This window comes from Girardinichthys multiradiatus, chromosome 18 (genome assembly GCF_021462225.1).
Source record: "Girardinichthys multiradiatus isolate DD_20200921_A chromosome 18, DD_fGirMul_XY1, whole genome shotgun sequence".
NCBI classification, from domain to species: domain Eukaryota; kingdom Metazoa; phylum Chordata; class Actinopteri; order Cyprinodontiformes; family Goodeidae; genus Girardinichthys; species Girardinichthys multiradiatus.
This window is the reverse complement of record NC_061810.1, coordinates 5,720,716-5,744,280: the sequence shown is the minus strand read 5'-3', so window position 1 is coordinate 5,744,280 and position 23,565 is coordinate 5,720,716. Positions and strand designations below refer to the sequence as shown.

Here is a 23,565-nt window from a genome sequence, read left to right as displayed (position 1 = left end):
GGAGGCATTCAAAACTGTCGTTATGAGTGGCTGAAACACCTAAAATCTCTACATAACAAAACTTTTCTATTTTAACACGGTACTTTTCTCATAAATTTTGTTGACACTAAGTGAAGGCTGACCAAGCTCGTGTGCAGCAGTGAAGGAGGCTTGCAGGCCGTTGTCCTCAATAACTGAGCAGCTTCTCTTGGGATCACACATTGTCCCGACATCTGCCACACCCAGCGTGTCACAGCTCTTCTGTCCACAGATGTCCTGCAATGATAAAACAGGAACTCTCAGATCCAATTAAGAGGAAGTAATTAGAAAAACTGCTCCAAACAACTGTAATTATCCTTATACATTTTTTTTCCTAAACAGTAGTGTTGTATATATTCTCTTTTTAATAAATAACTGTAGCTGCATAAACCAGCTCTTACATACACTATGTGTTCCAAATGTGTTAGATAGTGTTTTACAAAAGTATTCATAACCTTAAAACTTTATATTTTGTAAGATTACAATAAAAAACTAATGTGTTTTATTTGGATTTTATTTGATAGACCAACAAAGGGCATAATTGTAAGGTGAAAGGAAAATTTAAGGGACTTTTTTTTTTTTTTTTTAAGTGTGGTGTGCATTTGCATGGTGCCCCGCTGATCAATCATTTCTATCACTTTGAATCACTTTATGCTGTATTTACAGTTGCAGAACTTTTTAGGTATGTCTCAGCACTCTTTGCACATCTACAGACTGGACGTTCTGTCTAATTTTGGATGGATAGTGTCTGTGAACATCACTTTTCAAGTCTTGCCAAAGATTTTCAATTAGACTTAGATCTGGACTTTGACTGGGCCATTCTAACACATGAATATGCTTTGATTTAAACAATTTCATTGTTGCTCTGGCTGCATGTTTAGTCATTGTCCTGCTGGAATGTGAACATTGCCCAAATCTCAAGTCTTTTTTAGCCTGAAGTCTTTAGCTGTGGATCTGGACAGCATGGTTTTCCACATAACCCGACAGACCTAATTCAGGGCACCTTAAACTTTGGTGGTAACACATAAAACCTCTAGAACGGGCTACAATGTGCAAGCACAAGCACAGTTCCACAATTTTTCCAGTTGCCACATTTAGGACAGGTATGTATATGAGATTAAATTGCAGGATTAGCATTCTCATGCTTACATGCATACAGGCTGCACTGTTCTCTAACTGCTAGGAAACACAACTCTAGATCTGGGCTCTTCTCTGACTGTGCCAGGGACTGTGTTTAGGCAAAACCTCATAAGAAGGACTCATAGCAGGTTTTGAAAGCTACTGATGATTTGAAAGCTACCTCTGCAAGCTTCAGATAGATTCATTTGCAACTTTTGAGTAAAATGGAGGCACAACTTTGGACGTATTTTAAGGTAAAGGAGAAGATGCTGCTAAAGCTGGTGAGAGACCGTCATTATCTACAGCCCAAATAATTTACTGCAACACATACAGCTCAAAAGGAAATTCCACCAAATACTAAGAAAATGCATGTGAACTTCAGAATTTCGAGAAAATTTGAAAGATTAAATATTATTCATGATATTTAGCAAATATAAATAATTTTGATAATCCTAATTGATCTAAAACAGGGAAGGTTTAGGCTGATTTAGAAAGTGAGACAGTAGAACACACACACACACACTCTTGTTTTGCTATATGTAGTGTAGAGGGTGACACGGGAGTGGATTTTCTCTCCTGTCCCATCCCGCTCCCACAGAAAAATGTCTTGTCCCGTCCCAATCCCAGGCCAGCATAACAAAAAAATCCTGTCCCATCCCACTCCTGGTAAATTGACTCCCACTCCCATCCCGCTCCCATTTAGAATGACTCCCACTCCTGTGCCACTCCATTTTTGTTTTTTTCATTTAGTCTTTTGGCAATTTCTTTGAAGGACCAGTTAGGTCCCTGTTTTTGTAGCTGTAGTAAAGGCCAGTTAAAGTAAAAAGAATGATAATGAAGAAATAATAAAATATCAAACAAGGAAACAGACCATGCCTATCTTAGTGGAATAAACAAAATGTACATAGTTGTATTTTACTCATTTATTAAGTGATTGTTTCCTTTGAACAATGACATCACTTTTATGTTTCAAACTGCTGAAACGAAAGAAAAATGCACCTAGCAAGAGAACTATACTTGTTGAACAAAATGCCAAAAAGGCATTACCTTCACAATTTAGAAACTGTACCTCAATGGTTCACAGCCCTGGTCCTCAGGGACCCCTTCCCTGCAAGCTTTAGATGTGTGTCTGCTCCAGAACACCTGATTTAAATTCTGACATGACCTCCTATACAGGCATCAAGAATGGAGGGTCAAACTGGACAAAATTAATACAATAAAATCATCATTAAATAAATAAATGTTGTGAATGTCCCATAAGTGAAGTAAATGTAACATGAAAGAAATGTAACATTAAATGTGCCATTAAATTAAAAGGTACCATTTATTTATTTAACACATCATTAGAAACAATAAATGTACCATTATATCATCAGAATCAGAATCAGAAAAGCTTTATTGCCAAGTACGTTTTTGGACATACAAGGAATTTGTTTTGGCGTAGTCGGTGCAATACAGTACAAATTAAACAGTATAAACATATCTACAATATAATATAAATATATGTGCACAGTTTTAAGTGAGTGAGAGTAAATATAGAGCAGTATAAGATGCAAGAGCAATACAACAGTGCAAGTGATCATTGTGCAAGTATGGCAGTGCAAGTAAAGCAGGAGTCCATGCTGAGCGTTAATGTAACACATAGTTACAGGTTACAGGTGTCCTGTCAGCAAAAAAAAAAGGGGGGGGGGGGGGGGGGGGGGGGGTAGTGTCAGGGTGGTTTCCGGGCTTTGTTAACCAGGCTGGTGACAGATGGGAAAAAACTGTTCTTGTGGCATGCCAGAGGGGAGAGTCTCAAAGAGTCTGTGACCGGGGTGGGAGGGATCAGCCAGAATCTTCCCTGCCCGCTTCAGGGTCCTGGAGGTGTACAGTTCCTGGAGCGACAGTAGACTGCAGCCAATCACCTTCTCAGCAGACCGAATGACACGCTGCAGCCTGCCCTTATCCTTGGCTGTAGCAGCGGCGTACCAGATGGTGATGGAGGAGGTGAGGATGGACTCAATGATGGCTGTGTAGAAGTGCACCATCATAGTCTTTGGCAGGTTGAATTTCTTCAGCTGCCGCAGGAAGAACATCCTCTGCTGGGCTTTCTTGATGAGGGAGCTGATGTTTGGCTCCCACTTGAGATCCTGGGAGATGATGGTTCCCAGGAAGCGGAAAGATTCCACAGTGTCAATTGTGGAGTCACAGAGGGTGATGGGGGCAGGTGGGGCTGGGTTCTGCCTGAAGTCCACAACCATCTCCACTGTCTTTAGAGCGTCCATGAAATGGACTATTATGCAATTAAATGTGCCACTGAATAATTATGTATAATTTTAAAGATGACATGACGTAATTAGTGGTAAACTTAATATTTAATGATGTATTAAAATAAATTGTACATTTAATGGTACATTCAATTTTTTTTCTATTTCACAACGTATTTATTTAATATCTTCCCTTAATGAAGCCTTTCTACGGAGCCCGCAAGGGGACATGGGGGAATTTTTTCTTTTTTGCGTCCCCAAGCAATACTTTTTGTGTTCTCTCGCAATACTTTGTGGGATAGTTTCCAAACCAGATAACTGCAAAAATGGAACAAACACTACACCCGTTTTTGAGATTTATTGAGTTTTATTTTGAAATCGGCCTTAAATAAAATGATCTTCAATCAGACTTAAAGACAGTCATTATCCACAAGCTGTCAAACTACTGAACTCTGGACAATAATACTGCACGAAACCACATCTGTGACATTTTATTTGCTTATTGCTGCTGCATGACGTGTAAATGTTTTTTTTGCATGCCATTAATGCTTTTGTTTTTATCGTGATTTGAATGATTCTTCTTATCCTAAGCATTTAATCGCATTGTTGACTGCAAATACAAATAAACCATACCAATGGCATATCAGTGTTGTTTGGTTTGTGCGCAGTTTGTCATCTGTGCTGCTGTTCCAAAATGCCGAACGCGAAAGTATTGCGTGGGGACGCAAGAAAAAAGAAATTCCCCCATGTCTCCTCGCGGGCTCCATACCTTTCCCCTCTTGTCGGGATCTGGAAGTGTGTCTGTTTTTTGCTTGCTGCTAACCTTATTCATCCAGCAGATGGTGTCGGAGCTACAGGAGGAATGTGGACAGGTGTTTTCCATCTTCTGATTGCTGTGAACGCTACTTAAGCCGTGACTGCCTGCAACTCGTCGCCTGAGTGTTGAGCCTATGTGGTAACCAGTTCAAGCCAGCTTTCTGGTTTTTTGATCGGTCTGTTTTCGGTCTTTTCTGACGCATGTGTTTTTGCCTTAGGTATCTGTTTCCTGTGTGTGCGACAATCCTCCAATCATTCGTCTAGCGCTTGGAGCTTTTGGATTCCCTGTCTGGATTCTGCGTGCTCTCCAGGACCGAGCAATCTTCAGTCTTTCACTGGACCTATGCAACTCAACGACAAGCTTACTCCTCCTGCAGACCTGTCCACCCTCCAACGCAACTTCAGCTTCATCTTCCTCTCCCTCCTCACAGAAAGTACGAGTGGTGTGAACTATGCTTCCAGTTTCCTTAACTCCGACTCCCATGGCGGATCCCGTCTCCCTCTAGTAAGAACAATAATCATTATTTATGATATATATATTACTATTATTATATTACCGTCACTGTTTCTTACCTGCTCTTTCCCCTCGCACAGTTGGAGAGACCAGACTCCTGTCACTTCCCTGTAGGATTTAGGAGATAATAAACTTCTTTTCACCGTGAGATTTCTCTACTGTGAGTTATTTCTGTTTGTGGGTCAGATCAGTGTCAAAAATTATGTCAGAACACTCAAGCCAGACAGACCCAGCAGAAAGGCTCAGTAGAACGTTGTCTGAACATTCTCACCAGATTCACTCACACGATTCAGCTCTCCGCTCACTTTCTGAACAGATCCAACAGAATAATCAGCAACTAGGTCATATTGTTTCTTTACTCCAGCATTCTTTAAATCTTCAGACCTCCGAGTCCTCTGAGGGTGCTGTAGCAGCTCCTAATTCTCAACGTCTTCCACACTCTTGTGATGTCACTTCCCCTATTCCGGAAACATTCTCCGGTGACATTGATCACTGTAAGGGCTTTTTGTTGCAATGTACTCTCGTCTTTAACCGTTCTCCTGATAGTTTTCCCCATGATGATGCTAAGATTTCTTATATACTTGGATTACTTACTGGAAGGGCCTTACGTTGGGCAGAGGCTTGTTTTCCTAATTGTAATCAGTTTGGCAGCTCTTTTGATGACTTCATCCTTGAGTTTAAGCTGTCTTTCTCCTCTGAGACTGACCAGACTAGCGTCTCTCGCCAGTTATGGGCTTTGAATCAGAGGAACAGACCTGTCTCTGAATTAGCCTTAGAGTTTCGTAGTCTAGCAGCTGCCTCTGGCTGGAATGATAGTGCCCTTAGAACAGCATTTTTTCAGTCCTTAGATAAGCCTCTGAACGATGAATTAGCCTTGATTGATGAGCCTAAGACCCTTAATGGGCTTATTATGTTAGCTACACGGATTGACAATCGTATGCGTGAGAGAAGGAGAGCTCGTTCTGAGCGTTTCATGGTTCGTTCTTCGCTTCCTGTAAACACACAACCCAATGCTAGATCTCTTCCTCAAGTAGTTCTGCCTGAACCTGAACCCATGCAGGTTGGCCGCACTCACCTGACCCCTGAGGAGAGACAACGGCGTAGACAGGGTAACCAGTGTTTTTACTGTGGCTCATCTAATCACCTTATTGCTGCTTGTCCAACCTGTCCCACCCAGCCAAAAGACAGGGTCCGTTAGTTTTTTCGGGGGAGCTAATGGACCAGTTTAATGATTGTGAAGCCACTAGATTTTCCCTACCAGCCACCTTAATTGGTAGTCAGCAGACTAGGAATTTATTAGCACTCGTTGATTCCGGCAGTGAGCAGAACTTAATCTACTGTTGGTAGAACAGGCCCAGATTGAGATTGAGCCTCTAGATATGCCACGATTAGTTTCAGCCTTAATGGACGGAGGTTGCATAGGATTACTCACAAGACTATACCTATTGAACTGGTTCTCTCCGGAAATCATAGGGAGATGATTTCTTTTTATGCATTTCCGGTTTCTCAAATTTCTTTAGTTCTTGGTTTTCCTTGGCTGTAAAGACACAACCCTCATTTAAACTGGTCCGAGCTCCGCATTGAAGCCTGGTCTAATTACTGTCACTCCAATTGCCTTCAGTCGGCCCTACCTGTTAGGAACTCCTCTGAGTCTAGTCCTCTTAGTGATGACATTCCCGACCTTTCCAGGGTCCCCGCAGTGTACCATGATTTAAAACTAGCCTTCAGCAAGAGTAGGGCTCTCACTCTGCCCCCCCATAGGCCCTATGACTGTGCTATTGACCTCCTTCCTGGGGCTCCGCTCCCCACCAGTAGGTTGTATCCCATTTCTGGACCTGAACGACAGGCCTTGGAGGATTACATTAATGACTCCCTAGCTGCTGGTATTATATGTCCCTCTTCCTCCCCTGTGGGCTCTGGGTTTTTTTTTTGTTGGAAAGAAGGATGGTTCCCTTCGTCCTTGTATTGATTATCGGGGTTTGAACCAAATTACAGTTAAGAATAGGTACCCTCTTCCTTTACTTTCCTCTGCGTTCGAACCTGTTCAGGGTTCTACTGTCTTTACCAAGCTTGACCTTAGGAGTGCTTATCATTTAGTTAGAATCCGCCAGGGGGACGAGTGGAAGACAGCCTTTCAGACTCCTCTGGGTCATTTTGAGTATTTAGTCATGCCTTTTGGACTTTGCAACGCCCCAGCAGTCTTCCAGTCTCTGATTAATGATGTTTTAAGAGATTTTTTAAACATCTTTGTTTTTGTGTACCTCGACGATATTCTGATCTACTCCAGAAACCTTGAAGAACACCATCATCACGTTCGACTAGTCCTTCAGCGGCTGCTGGAGAACCGATTATTCATTAAGGCTGAGAAGTGTGAGTTTCGCCAGTCCTCTGTTACCTTCCTGGGCCTCATCTTAGAGGGTGGACAGGTTCGTTCTGATCCTGATAAGATCAAGGCAGTCCTTGAGTGGCCGATTCCCGAGACAAGAAAACAACTACAACGCTTCCTGGGGTTTGCTAATTTTTACAGGAGGTTTATACGGAATTACAGTCAGACCGCAGCACCTCTGACTGCTCTGACCTCCACTAAATTGCACTACACCTGGACCCCGGAGGCAGATTCAGCTTTTCAGGGTCTAAAGATGAAGTTTTCCCAGGCACCAATCCTTATCTAACCTGACACGACCAGACAGTTTACCATGGAGGTTGATGCTTCTGATTTAGGGGTTGGAGCAGTTCTGTCCCAGACCGCTGCATCTGATGGAAAATTACATCCTTGTGCTTTTTTTTTCCCGTAGACTAAATGATGCGGAGCGCAATTATGATGTAGGAGACAAGGAACTTTTAGCCATTAAGTTGGCTCTGGAGGAGTGGTGTCATTGGCTTGAGGGAGCCTGTCTTCCTGCCATTGTGTGGACTGATCATAAGAATCTAGCCTTCTTACAATCTGCTAAGCGACTAAATCCCCGCCAGTCCCGCTGGTCCTTATTCTTCTCCCGCTTCAATCTGGCCATTTCCTATCGCCCCGGTTCTAAGAATACTAAATCTGAGCTGAACAGAAACCTGTCTCCATTCTGCCTCCTAGTTGGACGGTGGGTTCTCTTAGGTGGGAGATTGAGGACTTTGTTACCCGCGCTCAGCGGGAGGAACCTGACCCAGGCACAGGTCCACGAGACAAGATTTTTGTTCCCACCATTGCCTGTTCTCGTGTTATTCATTGGCACCATTCTGCTAAATTTTCTGCCCATCCTGGTACTAGTAGAACTGTGGCCCTTATTTCTAGAAGATTCTGGTGGCCTACTGTCCACAAGGACGTGAAGGAATACGTTCACGCCTGTATTGTCTGCACTCGAAATAAACATAGTAACCAACCACCATCTGGCCTTTTACAGCCCCTAAGCATCCCTTGTCGTCCTTGGTCTTATCTTGCCTTAGACTTTGTTACTGGCCTCCCTACCTCTCAAGGAATGACTACCATTTTGACTATTGTGGACCGATTCTCCAAAGCCTGCCATCTGATCCCACTGAAGAAATTGCCTACTGCTTTTCAGACCGCCCAGCTGTTGATCAAACATGTCATCCGGCTCCATGGCATTCCTCAGGACATTCTGTCCGATTGAGGTCCTCAGTTCACTTCCCAAGTTTGGAAACAGTTTGCCTTAGCCCTTGGAGCTAAAGTTTCCTTGACTTCTGGATTTCATCCCCAGTCTGATGGCCAGGTGGAACAAATGAACCAACAACTTGAATCCACTCTCCGTTGCCTTTCGTCCTCCAATCCTACTGACTGGTGTAAACACTTACCTTGGGTTGAGTATGCTATTAATGCTCACAAGTCCTCTGCTACTGGCTTTTCTCCTTTTGAGGTTTCAGTTGGCTACCAGCCTCCCATTTTTCCTGCCGACCAAAGTGAAGTTTCTGTCTCCTCTGTTCCTCCGTTACGAGGGCATCTGGAATTCCACTGTCCGGGCCCTTCAGCTGAGCTCAACAAACGGTTTGCTGACCGAAGACGCCGGCCGGCCCCTGTTTACCGCCCGGGGCAACGAGTCTGGTTATCCTCCCGAGACATTCCTCTTAAATCTATTTCTAAGAAACCTTCTCCTCATTTTATTGGACCCTATGTGATTTACTCCATTGTCAGACCCACTGCAGTCCGTCTTCGACTGCCTCCTAGTCTTCTCATCCACCCCACTTTTCATGTCTCCCAGGTTAACCCTGGACTCCCGTCGACGAGGTTGTGGTTGGCAGTACCTCGTCGATTGGGAGGGATTACGGTCCTGAAGATCGCACTTGGTGCCTCGATCCTTCCTTTGTGATCCTTCTCTTATTTCGGATTTTCGTGCTTCCTTGCCTTCAACTTCCTCTGGACCGCCAGGCGGCGGTCATTGAGGGGGGGGGGGGGGGGTGTGGTAGGGATCTGGAAGTCTGTCGGTTTTTTGCTTGCTGCTAACCTTATTCGTCCAGCAGATGGTGTCAGAGCTACAGGAGGAATGTGGACAGGTGTTTTCCATCTTCTGATTGCTGTGAATGCTACTTAAGCCGTGGCTGCCTGCAACTCGTCGCCTGAGTGTTGAGCCTACGTGGTAACCAGCTCAAGCCAGCTTTCTGGTTTTTTGATCGGTCTGTTTTCGGTCTTTTCTGACGCATGTGTTTTTGCCTTAGGTATCTGTTTCCTGTGTGTGCGACAATCCTCCAATCGTTTGTCTAGCGCTTGGAGCTTTTGGATTCCCTGTCTGGATTCTGCGTGCTCTCAAGGACCGAGCAATCTTCAGCAGTCTTTCACTGGACCTATGCAACTCAACGACAAGCTTACTCCTCCTGCAGACCTGTCCACCCTCCAACGCAACTTCAGATTCATCTTCCTCTCAATCCTCACAGAACGTACGAGTGCTGTGAACTCTGCTTCCAGTTTCCTTAACTCCGACTCCCCTGGCGGATCCTGTCTCCCTCTAGTAAGAACAATAATCATTATTTATGATATATATATATATATTACCGTCACTGTTTCTTACCTGCTCTTTCCCCTCGCACAGTTGGAGAGACCAGACTCCTGTCACTTCCCTGTAGGATTTTAGGAGATAATAAACTTCTTTTCACCGTGAGATTTCTCTACTGTGAGTTCTTTCTGTATGTGGGTCAGATCAGTGTCAAAAATGATGTCACCTCTACTGTGGCAAAGGCTCTTAAATCTTTAGTGCACATGCAGCAAGTTTGTTTGTCAGATGAGACTGGACACATGATGGTACTTTTGGTTTGACGAATGAAAAGATGCAGGGCTCAATTCAGAATTTGCCTTACAAGTGTGCCTTAATCACTGGTGTATTTGATTATGACTAAACACGTTTTACAAGCAGCATACTGCGTGTTAACACTGCTTCATTCAACTCTCCTGAAGTTCGTTAATATTTGCGATTTTCCTGTCAGGTCTATGAGTTTAATAGATAAGTCCATACTTCTAACTTTAGGTTGCAAATCCAATTTTACCATGTCCAGTTCTCCACCTGCGTTTGCTCCCTCCATTCTGAATGCAGGTGGAAAACATCGATCAGAAGCACTGTTGGCTTGTGGGTCGTGTAGTTCGTTTGACTCGCATTATAGTATAGACTTCTCGGAAAAAAAACTATACAATGGCGGCGTTGATCAAAGTTTTTTTTTTCTTAAAGTTTATAACAAAGTCTCAGTTTTACATTTCCAAAGACAATTGATCCTAGTTTATTTTCCTCCTATTGGTTATCTCCCACTCCCCTCTGCTCCCGTTCATTTTTTATCCTGTACCGTCCCAATCAAATGATCTTTACTGATGCTGTCTCCCATCTCGCGTGTAGTGAGGACCATGACTCCCATTGCCTTCCATTGATTTTCAGTCATTTTCAGCCCTTTCTATGCCCTAACCCTGACAATAACCATAAACCTAACCATTACCAGTGCATGCCTAACCCTAAACTCAATTCACACCTTAGTCCTAAACCAAACCGTTAGCAAAATAGGTCGTGAGGACCAGCAAAATGTCCTCACTTTGGTGCAAATTGTCCCCAATTTGATGGTGATATCGAAAAATTGGTTCTCACTGATGCCAAAACAGGAACACATACACAAACACGCACATCTATGTTTTACTATCTTTATGAGGACTTTTCAGTTACTTCCATTGACTTCCATTCATTTCCCTTGATTTCTAGGGCCTAACCCTGACCATAAACCCTAACCAGTTTATACCTAACCCTAACCATAACTCCATTCATACCCTAGTCCTAAACCTGACACCTGTCCCAAGAACGGAATTTGGAAAAGTGAGGACCAGGTAAATGTCCTCACTTTGCGATAAAAATACAATAAATGGTTCTTACTCAGCAAGAAGTACAAGAACACACACACACACACACACTATATTTTGTTATCATTAAAAGGAGTTTGTATTGACTTCCATTTATTTTCCTTTCATTTCTATAGCTTAATCCTGACCCTAACCCTAAACATTATCATTACATCAAAGGTGCGATATGTCCTTTACTTAAAGTTAGTCATTAAAGACAAATTTCTTCTTCCAGTTTGACAGTTTCTTTTACATCACACTCAGTCACTGCAATGCTCCTTCAATAATTCTACAAAATGTAATAACTCAGTGGAATACACACTATTTATGGAGTTTCGTCTATGCTATTACCGTATTTGCTTGTCTTGATATAAACATGCTGGGATAGAAGACTGCTGGATGTTTAAACCATCACCTTTTTAGCATTTGTCATGATAAGCTTTTATTAACCTTCCTATTACCTTCAAATTTACTAACATCTTTTATATTTGAGGTCAATTTGACCCCAGCAAGTTAAACCTCCAAAAGTGATCAAAATTAAAACAGTTTCCCAAATGTATGTGTCAGGTACTTCATGTTTGTTTCTTTGCTACTCAAATAAGCCTCTAAACAACCTCGAATGCTGAAAAACAAACACGATTGCAGCTAGCTTCTCATGTTCTCGTCGGCCCTGCCTTGTCTCTTTGTCATCAATGCGTAAAACACAGGAGCAAACATGAAATATATTTAGAGACCTGGAAGCTTGAAATATTGCTCTTCCAGTGTCAGCAGCCCAAACACTTGCTAGTGCTTTGCCTTTTGACTTATACTCTGCAGCCAAAATGAGTGACCCAATGTAGGCCTGCAGGTGAGTTCCATCCACTTCTTTCCAACTATCCCCATACACACGCCTACGGTCTAAATTTGTCATCTCAAGTAAATCCTTCTTAATTGATGGTGTCTTGAACAGCTCAAATGCTGATTTTAGGTCTTGAACATGGTTCACAGGATATCTGGTTGGTCTGGAACAATTTTAATGACATTAGCAGCACTAATTCTACCCTCTTTTGGAAGTGGGGAGACAGACCACAATCACTTTCCATTTTTGGAAAGCAGAGTGTTTGTTGGAAGTTGAGAGAGTACAGGAGGTTCAACACTGGTTCATTGTCATCATGGGAGGATGACTCACTATCAGGGTCCTCCTCAATGTTATCCTCTATCTCAGACACATTCTCCTCTATGTCACCTTTGTGGTCAAAGACTTGTCAACACCTAATTTACAGAAAACCTGTTCATAGAAGTCATTTTCAGCTGAGAAGAGAGCAGAATGGGAGAGAACACGGAACACCAAAAAGATGGTTCAAAAGGTTGCTGTTCAAGCTTTCATATGTTAGCTCCACCTCTAAGTTGTGTGAAGTATCAATATCTATACAGAAACATTATTTTCCCACTCCCACAGCATGGGAAATATCAAACTTCTCGCAGTGTTTCCCCTTCTTCATGTCGTGTGAACTATCAGTGGTTTACGCACTGCTATAGATAGGGTTAGGGCCCTCCCTCAAGTTTTTTTAACATTAGAAAATATTAATTTTAAAGTTACCCGTATGTCCCAATTAAATTAGGAAAAGTCACTAAACATGAAGCCAAAAAAAAGATGTCAAATATTTATTTAAAGATGTTAAACATTAATGTGGTCAAACTGACCCTAAATATAAAAGGAGTGTTAAATGTACAATCTGTTGTTTAATAAAGATACTAAATATCATCAGTATGAGCTCTCCAGAGCTTTAATTTGGAAAAATGAACATTGTGGGGCAGCAGAAATCTTTTCCAACATGAGAGAATCCTGGCTTTGTGTCAATGGCCTCACCTCACCCCCAACCATGAGGCAGAATTCTGGGATTCAAAAGACATCTGGACTTAAAGCTGCAGACAGTTAAAATGTAGCCCAGAATGCATTGGTACACAGTGTTCCACAATAGCAGCAATCACACTTGTTAGCAAAGTAACAGACACAAAACTAGATCTATATGTCAAACACCATGCCATAGTAGAAGTACACTTGCAAGCAGTAATTGTGGGAAAAATGCACAAGAAAAAAGATTGTCACGAAATGAAACGCACTCTAACTGTTAGAGTTTAACAACAGCAAATAGAATTTCCTTCTGACAGATGCTTGGCACACATTCACAGCCTTGAGCCAGCCAGACATTCAAGCCCTGATCCTTAAAACATCTTCATCATGGCAGGGGCTGATTTGTGGTGACACTAAAGTTATCTCGTCCATGAGGAGCCTTCTGTCCTGTATAGTTCAAAGCATATTTCCACTGAAATGGAAAACAATCATAAATTAGGTTTGCTTAAATGATGATTTCCCCTGATTGAAAGCTGCGTCAACAAGTCCAACACAAGACGGAGAAAAGCCATGTGTTCTGTTCATCATTTGCTTGATCCAGGGTCAAGATTTACATTTTAGTGTCAGGCAGTAAGCAAATAAATGCCAGGCCTGTCATCAAACCAGCCTCAACACTAGAACGCAGATCTATAAAACTTTCATAATAGCTGAGTTATTTACCCAATGTATTGTTAGCATCCTCATACCAGATGGAAGCTGCCAGCTGAAAAACTGATCTATCACAACTCAAACCTTCAGGATTTCCTCTTGAAGCACCCATAAAGCATAATTTGTTTGGGTCTGTGTTGATATTCCCCCTGCTTGGAATGGATTACAGCTTTTCCATTTCTGCAATCTGTTTTCTGCATCTTTAATTGACTCAAAGGGCTGAAAGGACTTTCCTTTTTATTGTCATTCAATCTCCACTTTTTTATAATCCCACGACACACGGAATAGGAAATGACAAATATTTCTCCAAGAAAAGGATTCTTTTAATAAGATAGCAACTAAATTTGGTAATTATTACACCATAGAACCTACAATTTTCCAGTGAAGTGAGAAATATGTACAATAGTTGGGACTCCATTCCGTAAGAATGACCATTAGAATCATTAATGAACAGTTTATACAGAAAATGATTACCGTCATGGAATTTTATCTGGATCAATTGGAATTCTTTGGAGTGAATACAAACATTACAGTGAATTAAATAAATGTAACTGGATCTGATCTGGGCTTACTTGTTTTTATGTAATGTGCTTTAAAACAACTTTTGTTGTAATTTGGTACCATTATAGAAATAAAGTTCATTAAACTGAACTAAATTGAAAACTTATGTTGGAAATTAGATTAGCAGGCTAAGAACCAAATGATTAATTACAGAAATGCCTTGTGGTACAGAGAATTTTCTTTTGGTAAAACATTCATGCTCCACCCTTTAGCAGGCTTTGACACTGATACTCTGAGACAGATCCTTTCCTTAGTTATAAAAGTAGTAACTGCCACTCAGCTTCCCCTAAAACCCTAATGTATTGCGTATATGTGTAGTTATTCTATTTATTCATTTAGCAGCCTTAAAAAAAAGGTTGCCATCTACAAATATCCATCCGTTTACATATTCCTTAACTTGTCTACAGCAAGTCTATGAGAATAGTTTTTGCTTCTCCTCAGACAACTTCAGACACCCACGGGACCTTTTATGGTGTTTGGTCCAGCTTGTCCACAGGCCAAAGATGACTGGTTTGGCCCTCACCTTCTGTTCCATGTTTACAGTGTAGCAAGCTGGGATAATTTATGAAGGATGTTTACACCCACCACACCCATGTTGGAAAAAAGAAGGGGGGGCGTACATGTAAATATAGACATAGACACATACAGTAACTACACTTTTTGTTTTTACATAAGAGTGTCACTACAGGTCTTAAGTAAGACCCATACAGTTGCTCTTAAATCTGGCCTTTGCATTTATGTCTCAACATTACAAAATGACACTTGGCTCAGTTGTTATGACGGGTTCCAGCTTTCATCACAGAGTACTGAGCTTCAGTCAAATGGTGAAATATGACTATTTAGAGATTAATCAGAACTTAATTTTGGAGGGAAGCCTGGTAGTGCCCTTTTGATTTTTGTTCTCCACATGGCTAAAGGCCCCCAGTCAGTGAGCCAATAAACAGCACAATTTCTAACAAAAAATGATAATTTTTCTCCAAGGCTACTTTTAACCCTCCTGCAGTCCTGACTAAGCACTAGTACAGAGTTAGGCAGACGTCACGGAAGGCACCAGAAAGAACTGCTTGCAGGGTTGCTCTGACCCCCGCAGGACCAAAAATCTAGGGCATTGATCAGAAATGTTATGTGGAAGGGTTCCCTGCAGCCCAACGTGTGGGAAAACCACGAAAGAGACGGGAAAACACAAGTAGCGCACACAGGGTCCGTGCGACCCCTCCAGGACTGCGGGAATGCTACTTTCACAAAAAATGGGCTGTATGGTTAGGTTTCTGTTTTCTATCATCCTCTGTAAACTAGCCAAGATTCACATGATTCTAAAAATAAATCATATTTAAAAACATGCCGCGCACGCTACATCTGCTAAGTATTAAAATGACACATATGGTCAGACTTTTACCAGTTACTACACCGTGAAGTACTGGCTAGCATTAATAATGACCTTTAGACTTACTCAGGGTTATTTCTATTAGGCTTTATCAGTTTGGTAACAAGCTGACACAACCTTGACAAAGGTTTTTGGTTCAGATCACTAGCCAAACCCACACCTGATTTCTGCCAAACCTGTAAAATCAAGAAATCACTTAAATTAAACCTGTCCTGCCTTGATCTAACATAATTCAATTACACATACAAAAGGTCAATGACAGTATGGAAAGGGTTATAAAGTCATTTATACCACTTCATGACTCAAGCAAACCAGAGTGAGAACTACTACCCCAATGGAGAAAACATGGAATAGTGGAGAACCTTCCCAAGAGTGGCTGGCCTAAAAAAATGACTCCAAAAGGAGGTCACAAAAAACCCAGAACAACATCTAAAGCTCTGCATGACTAACTTGCTTCAGTTAAGGTCAGTGACAAGGATTCAACAGTTGGAAAGAGACTGGGCAAAAATGGCCAGGAAGAGTTTCAACGCAAAAACAGATAGTGTGAAAAAAGATCACAAAGTCCTGTCTCACATTTGCCAAAAAAATATCTTGATGATTCCAAAGACTTTTGGGAAAATATTCTGTTGACCGACGAGAAATTAGAGGAACTATTGTTTATTTGTAGAACTTTTAACAACTTAAACACTAACTTATTAGCTTTCTTAAAGTTTGTATCAATTTATTTGTACAGCATTATAACAATAATAAATAAACCAAACATTAACCATTTAATATCATCTGGCTGAATTATATAACTTCCACTCTTTCGACAAAGTCAGCGGGAGTTTCAAAATGTGCTGGAAGTCAGACGTTTTCCCCCGGTATAGCGAGCCTTGACTGCCCGGACCGCCTGGTGAGGCGAGCCAGCTACAAACACGTCAGAGCACTTTTGCAATTAGGCGATATCTTAGCAAACCAAGCAGATATTTCAGATTCACACAGCTATATTGTCACCTAAAAACACTGTATAAGTTAATTTTGCTTCACAGAAAGTGCAATATATCAAACTTTATTCACAGCTTTTGTCTCTTCTCTGCAATTACTACTTTCATTTAAACAATCCACTTTGTCTGAAATGAATCGTGGGATAGGGTGGACCACAAAGAATACACCAGACCCATCCTTCAAAAACGGGTAAAAGAAACTACGTATTTATAGGAGGCTTTGAATATGGGCAGCCTTTGTTACATCGCTGTGACTTAAACGTCCTACAAATGTGGCCTTTGGAGGATGCAGCCTCTGAATTGGTTCACAACAGATTGTGATTGGTCACAGACTTTGATGTAACACCAGTACCGTCACTTCAGCTGCACGTCACTTCTGTTGTGCCTTTTGTATTTTGCCTAAGACCTCTGTGTCACTGTAAAAATGAGCATCCTGCTGACAGTACAACATAGTGGTAGTAGTGTGACGATCTGGGGGTGCTTTGGTTCTTTGGAAACTGTACAACTTGCCCTCTACCAGAAACTCCTGAAGTAAAATCAGTTATCTTTATATGAAACACATAAGCAAGTCCTGGGGCTAAATAGTGGAAGTGAGGGAGTGGCCTAGTCAAAGATTAAAATTTTATTAAATTGCTGTCTCAGGACCTTAAACAGGCCTTAAACCCTCCAACATGACTGAATTAAAATCAATCTTTACATAATATGGGGCCACAATTCTTCCACAGTGATGTAAAACGTATTTTCAGTTGTCACAGACACTTGACCAGATAGTAGTCTTTGCCGCCAAGGGTCTCACAACCAGTTATTAGTTTTAGGGAGAAATGACTTTTTCACATAAGGCCAGGTTGCAAAATCTGCCTTTTGTATTCACTCTACTTGTCTTTCTCTGATATTAAAATATGCTTGAACCAAAACATTTAAATGTGACAAAAAAAACCAAAAAAAAAACCAGACAAATTCTGCAAGGGGGCAAATCATTTTTCAGAGCACTTTATAGAATGGGTATCAGACAGAATAAGACTAGGCATTATAAGTGTAGTTAAGTGTAAGTTATGTGTCACCTTCCAGAGCGACAGAAGGCCACCAGACACAGAACATACCTCATGGGTGCATTAGACTGCATTACCAATTGCCCTGTAATCACCTAATATGACTCCCTGGCCTCATTGCAATCACAGAAAGCATCTCTACTGAGTGCAGGTGATGCTGGTTATTGCCTCTACAAGGAGATCTTAGCTCACTGATTTGAATCGTAGCTGGGTAACCACAATGCTCTACTCATAATTTGTCACTAATGGCTTCTGAGGCCTGGTAGTTACAGTATGTTCCAGTTCCTGTTCCAGTTCCAATTAAATGATGTGCAAATCAGACCTCATCTGATTTTGTCACAGTACCCCAGGTTTCCCTTGGTCTACAAGTTAAAACATCTTGGGCCTATTGCCAGACCTAAAACCCTGTGCTCATCACAAAAACACAGCAGACTAGCACCCAGCCCTCACCTCTCTAGTAAACAGCATTGCCGTATCGTAGTGCTCTGGATGCCTCTGACTTGGCGGGTTGAAGAGCTGCTGCCAGGAGCAGAAGTTCCGCAAAGCCACGCCTCCGTTGCTGGATATCTTCGGTCCAACCTCTTCATCCTCCACCACCAACATCTTGACCACCACTATGTTCACTGAGTTCTTAATGCTGGGGTGCTTGTACAGCTGGGCTGCCATGGACATTAGGGTGAGGACGTAGTGCTGCAAAGAGAAAATAAAGACATTAAAAAAGTTTGAAAGGGGAATAGCTGACATGTTAGCTAGGGTCAGCTTCAGTGGGACCAGCTAGTTGATTAATTCTGTTTATTAAAACTATAATGTTGCATTACAGATTAGTTTAGAGGTAAATAATGATTTAGGCACAATTTCTGGCTTACCAGTTATGTTGTAAAAGAGTTAAATAGGTTTACATTGCATTGCACAACATATCCTATATTTAAGTTAAATGCAAACATTTTAGAGACAAATATGACTTCTTTGTGCTTGTTTTTTTTGATACAATAAGTTAATGTTATGTTATTAATGTTAATGTTATGTTAATGACATAATGCCCCCATCTACTGAGCTTAGAGCTACAAGGCTGATATACGTTTCTCTCAGTTAGTTTAATAGCTAATTTTAATATTACATTGTCATGGTTTGTCTTTTTGGTTCTAATGGTAGAAAAACCTCTTGATCCAAACAAAGTTGGAATAATGGCTCATATGTGATTGGTCATTGGACAAATCAGACTCTGACGCTGGAACATTTCTCCTGATTGGTTTTAAAACTGGGAAAACTGAGCCAAACTGCTTTGCATGCCTTCTCACGCCATGTCTGGAACATGTTTTTAGAAACCAGAGGTCTCATTATTTGTTTATTGACTGGGATTGTGTAAGTTGAGGCAGAAATGGTTTTTTAGACAGGACAAAACTGTGCCATGATGTACAAGCCCACTGACCACTTTTCAAGGTCCCACATAAAAACTTTTCCACATCTGCACAAATGCCCACCTAGCTACAGGTGTTGATGTGTTTTAAATTTCAAATGTGTATTTGTATTGGAAAATCGCTGGTATAACATTTAGTCCATCTGATCCTGGTGTGTGGTTGCCTAAGAAAGCTTGGCAGCGAGGACTGTTCTAAATGCAAACAGACTGAGCTCTCCTGGATTTAAGAAAGTCTTCTGATTTAGTTTTGCTTAAAGGCAACAGAAACAGGAAGTTCATGTTACATCATCCCTTTGGACTTTTTCACATTTTGCCACGTAAACTTATTTTTGGGGGATTTTATAAAACAATCCAACACAAAGTGGCTCATAATTTTGAAGTGGAAATAAAATGGTGCAAGGTTTTAATTTGTTTTTGTATGAATACAAAATATGAAAAGTGTGGCATGCATTTGTACTCAGCCTCATTTACTCTGACACCCCTAAAAAAAATCCATGGCAACCAATAACTTTTAGAAGTCCTAGTTGGTAAATAGAGTCCACAAGTGTGTAATTTAATTTCACACAGCAAACAAAGATTTTTTTTCTGGACCTACATGCAAAATGCATGCAGCACAAAAATAAAGCTGCAAATCTTCATGAACACACCAGTCCCAGAGTAAAACATGGTAATGGCAGCAGTATGCTGTTGGGATGCTACAATTTTCTCACTGTTGGATAAAATAAAGGATATTTGTATTCAGCAGACGCTCTCCATCTGGTGTGACTGAGCATGGGCTGTTTTGCAAAGAAAAGTGAGGAAAACTTTCAACATGTAGATGTGTAAAGAGGGTGAAACATTGTATAAAGAGGGTGCAGAGCATAGAGGAAGAGTTGCACAGCTCCACCCTCGGAATTGAGCAAGCTGCACTTCGGTCAAAGATGAAACTTGTTGAACTTTAACTGCACTATGATGGATAATTATGCAGCCAACAGAGACAGAGTACCTATCAAACTTTCCAGAGTGAGGAGAAAGCAGCTGGTCAATGTGGAAGCAGAGTTCTTGCAAAATATCCACAGTGTTCTCAGATCTCAGCCCTATTTTCTGTGTTTTTTCTCTTCCCCTCTCTCACTATACCAAGTTTAGTTCTATTGTTGGTTTTAGCACAAGAAAAAAGATGCAGCATTGCAGATAAACATAGCCATTGTCTGCTTGTTATTATAGAAACTCAGCCTCTTCTGCCCTGTACTATGTTCCCCGTATACTGTGGATGAACAGAGCACAGTGCCATCGGTGTTGTTTTCAGTTTAGTTCCACAGGGTTCCCCACAGACTCTCACTTCAAGCTCAGCGTGGAAGCACCTCAAAGCTGATAGAGTCATACCCCAAATAAATTACAGCTGTTATTGCAGAGAATGGTGGCTCTACAAAGTCTTGATTCAAGGGGGGCAGAATACATGCACACTGCACATTTCAGATCTTTATTTAAAAAACGTAGAAAACCATGTATCATTTTCCTTCCACCTCACAGTTATGCACTACGTGGTCTGTCACAAAGAATTAAATTCAACTCACTGGGTTAAGTTGCTGTAACACGAAGAAATGTTGGAAAACTTAAAGACATATCAATACTTTTGCAAGGAAGTCTGTATTCATAGTAAATATTGGCTGATTCATGCAGCATGGACCAAGTGAAGACGCCTTTAATACATTTCTTACGCACTGAAAAGAAAATAGTATTCTAGAAATTGCGCAAACCCCATGAATCTTTTAGGATGGTGAAGCATTGCCGCCAAAACACGACAAAGCCCAAAGGAATGTGCTCCAGCATTTCTTGCATTTCTGTTGCCTGACTGTTTCTCCCAGCCAGTGGAGATCAGCAGCCCAATGATTTCCTCTCAGCCTCCCTCAGTGCCAAAAGCACGTTTTATGAAGCAGCAGAGTAAAACAAAAGGATGTCTGGTGATTTCTACTAGCAGTGAATTCAGGTTTAACAGACAGCTTGGGAAACCAAGGGGATGTTCATCTGCCAGGAAAGTTAGTGTGAATGTTGACTAAAGTCAGGCTCCACAGTGAGGTTAAGGTTTGTGTTTCATGACATCAGTTTGAGACAGTAATTCATACATTTATTACATCTTTGTGGAAATGGATAATTCTTTGTCTTAATTTATCCTCACTAAAGTGCCTGCAAGCTGCACAAAAAGCAGGGGTTGATTTGTCAGGACAGAATCAATGGGATCATATCACACCTGTTTTGGCCTCCCTTCACTGTTTTTCAGTCCATTTCAGATCTCAATCCACATTTTTCTGCTTTTTTGACGATACTAAACGGTAAGGCATTATCTTACCTGTCTGGATTTCTGAACGTTGACACACTGGGTGCTGTTGGACATTCCCAGATTCTGTCAGAACCAGAGATGACTGTAACTTATTTGTGGACATTTTAAATAATTGTTGAAAACCAATTTCTTTATATTTTAGTTAAGGTTGAGTATCTTGGTTTTCATCATAAGTTAATTTGGTTTGTTTAATTGTTTTTAATTTAGGTTTTTGTCAAATGTTTTCCTGAAGTGCGTTATATTGATAACTGAATTATCTTTTGCCATGTAAATGTCAGATGGTATTCGGAAAGCGCAACCTAAACGTCGGACTTGTTAGAGAAGAGAGTGATCTCATGTCCCCTGACCTTTATTTCATCTCCATAGAAGTGGGTCATGGATGAGTCTGCTACGGCTAGGGTTTCTATGAAGCGTGGCTCTGAAACGAAGCGTCTCCGGCGAGCTTCCCCCCGTGCGTCATTGCCGCCGCGCGTAAAACTTTCCGCTCCGCGCGTCTCCACAGAACCATCAAACAGGAGGGGAACTCCGCGGAACTCAGCGAGTATCCTCCTCCTGATCACATGCAGCTGTTCGGCAGAGTCCGGCCCCTGGCTGCCGCGGAGTCTGGGCTCGATCAGATACTCATTTCCCTCCGTGATGAAGGAGCCAAAGATGCCCGTACACAGACTGATCGCTACGAGCGAGTTCTCATCCTGATCCACGTTACCGGAGAAAAAGCAGCTCTGCAGGTGTCCTTCGCTCTCTTCTGTCCGGTTTATGGAGGCCCGGAAGTCGGAGCGCAGGCCGGCGTGGGCACCTGAGGCGCTGCGCAAAGCGCCCACGTCTCTGGCTCTGACGCGCTGGATGGTGAAGGAAGGCGACAGAAAGCTGGAGTCTGGGATGAGGTTCAGAGTCAGGTCCCTACCGAACGCTCTGAGAGTAAATATTGGGTTCTCCTCACTTCTTTTCCAGAAGCGCCCGCTGATTCTGCCGTTAATCCGAACAGGTACAACATCCTCCGATTCAAACTGCGAAGCAAGTGCTGCATTGACAAAGCAGAGGAGCAAAGATACGAAACACGCCGTGATGCACATCTTCTGACACAAGTAGCTAAGGTTGGCAAGGAAAAAATACAACTTCATATGTAAGAAGTGGTGCGTCCTCTGCAGTCCAGAGAATAATATCCTTCCCTAAAATCCCAGTTAATCGAGTTTAATAACTGTCCGAGGAAGTCTTTCTGTATTCCTCTGTGCAGCACTGCAGTCTGGGCATATCAGGGGTATTTATACGTTCTGCTCTTCCCTCGGACATGAAGGGGGTTTATTTATGATATCCCTGCTTGCTGGAAGTTCTCCTCCCACCAGCACTTCACGAGAAACTCGCGGAAAAAAACGGATCCAATGAGAGCAGGCCGACTCTCCGCCCTGCGGAGGGGGCCTGACAACTGCGCTCCTATTATTAACCAGCCCTGCTTTGTGGCAGCGGCTGGACGTCTATATAGAAGGCTACTCATAACTGGAAGTCCGCCACGGGAGTTATTTTGGAGGCGTGTGAGAGTGGCATGTCCTCCATACACAAATACAACACACACACACACACACACACACACATACATACATATATACACACCAGTGGCGATTGCCCTAAGACTGCAAGGGAAGCTCAGCTTCCCCTACAATATCAATAAATAAGTGATCAAATATATACTGTTATGTGTTCATGTCATTGACTAAATATGCGCTACAACGCGCTCAACTTTTGTTCAGAATCAGCTTCTTATCACTGGTAACAACGTGGCTTTCCTCTCACTCATTCCCGCAGCTTCATAGTGCTTTAAACAGTGAGTTCAATAGCGAAGCAAAATGCTGGGCTTTGTCCCGCCCATCAGACGCTCAGCGTCTCTGGGGGTCTATGGGGCAGTGGGCTGGCCCGGACGCTGAGCTTCTGCATGATGATTGGATGATCTGTCTGAGGCTGAATCCCTTTTTGATTGACAGCGAAATGAGCGAATCAGCGATCTTGAAATTGAGCTTCCCCTCCTTGAAAGACCAGCATCCGTCACTGATACACACAGTTCCCTTCACAAGGGCGATCTGCTTTATTCTCAGCACAACAAACCACCACTGAAAAAAACAAACATTTTTTTTGTAGGTGTTAAATTTGAACAATTAAAATGATTATATTACATTATTAGTTATCTGCCTTTCTTTTCAGTGATGTAGGAAGACACCATGCGACAGGACAGTTACAGTCCGTCTTACTGTTCATTTGACACTGTAGCAAACCCAATATGATCACCAGTTCGGGCAT

General features: G+C 41.9%; 1 protein-coding gene across 2 annotated transcripts in view; it reads right to left on the bottom strand.

Annotated features, from left to right (window-relative positions):
• The window catches only part of LOC124884317 (A disintegrin and metalloproteinase with thrombospondin motifs 8-like), a 35,427-nt gene extending 12,872 nt beyond the window's left edge, over positions 1–22,555 (bottom strand). For both annotated transcript variants that reach the window (XM_047392181.1, XM_047392182.1), the window contains exons 1-3: positions 21,624–22,555; positions 17,993–18,232; positions 123–255 (exon numbers count right to left, since the gene is read on the bottom strand). In XM_047392181.1, coding sequence (XP_047248137.1) covers positions 123–255; positions 17,993–18,232; positions 21,624–22,397 — 1,147 coding nt within the window. In that variant the 5' untranslated portion in view covers positions 22,398–22,555. The remainder of the gene's footprint in view (positions 1–122; positions 256–17,992; positions 18,233–21,623) is intronic.
• Positions 22,556–23,565: the final 1,010 nt, after the last annotated feature.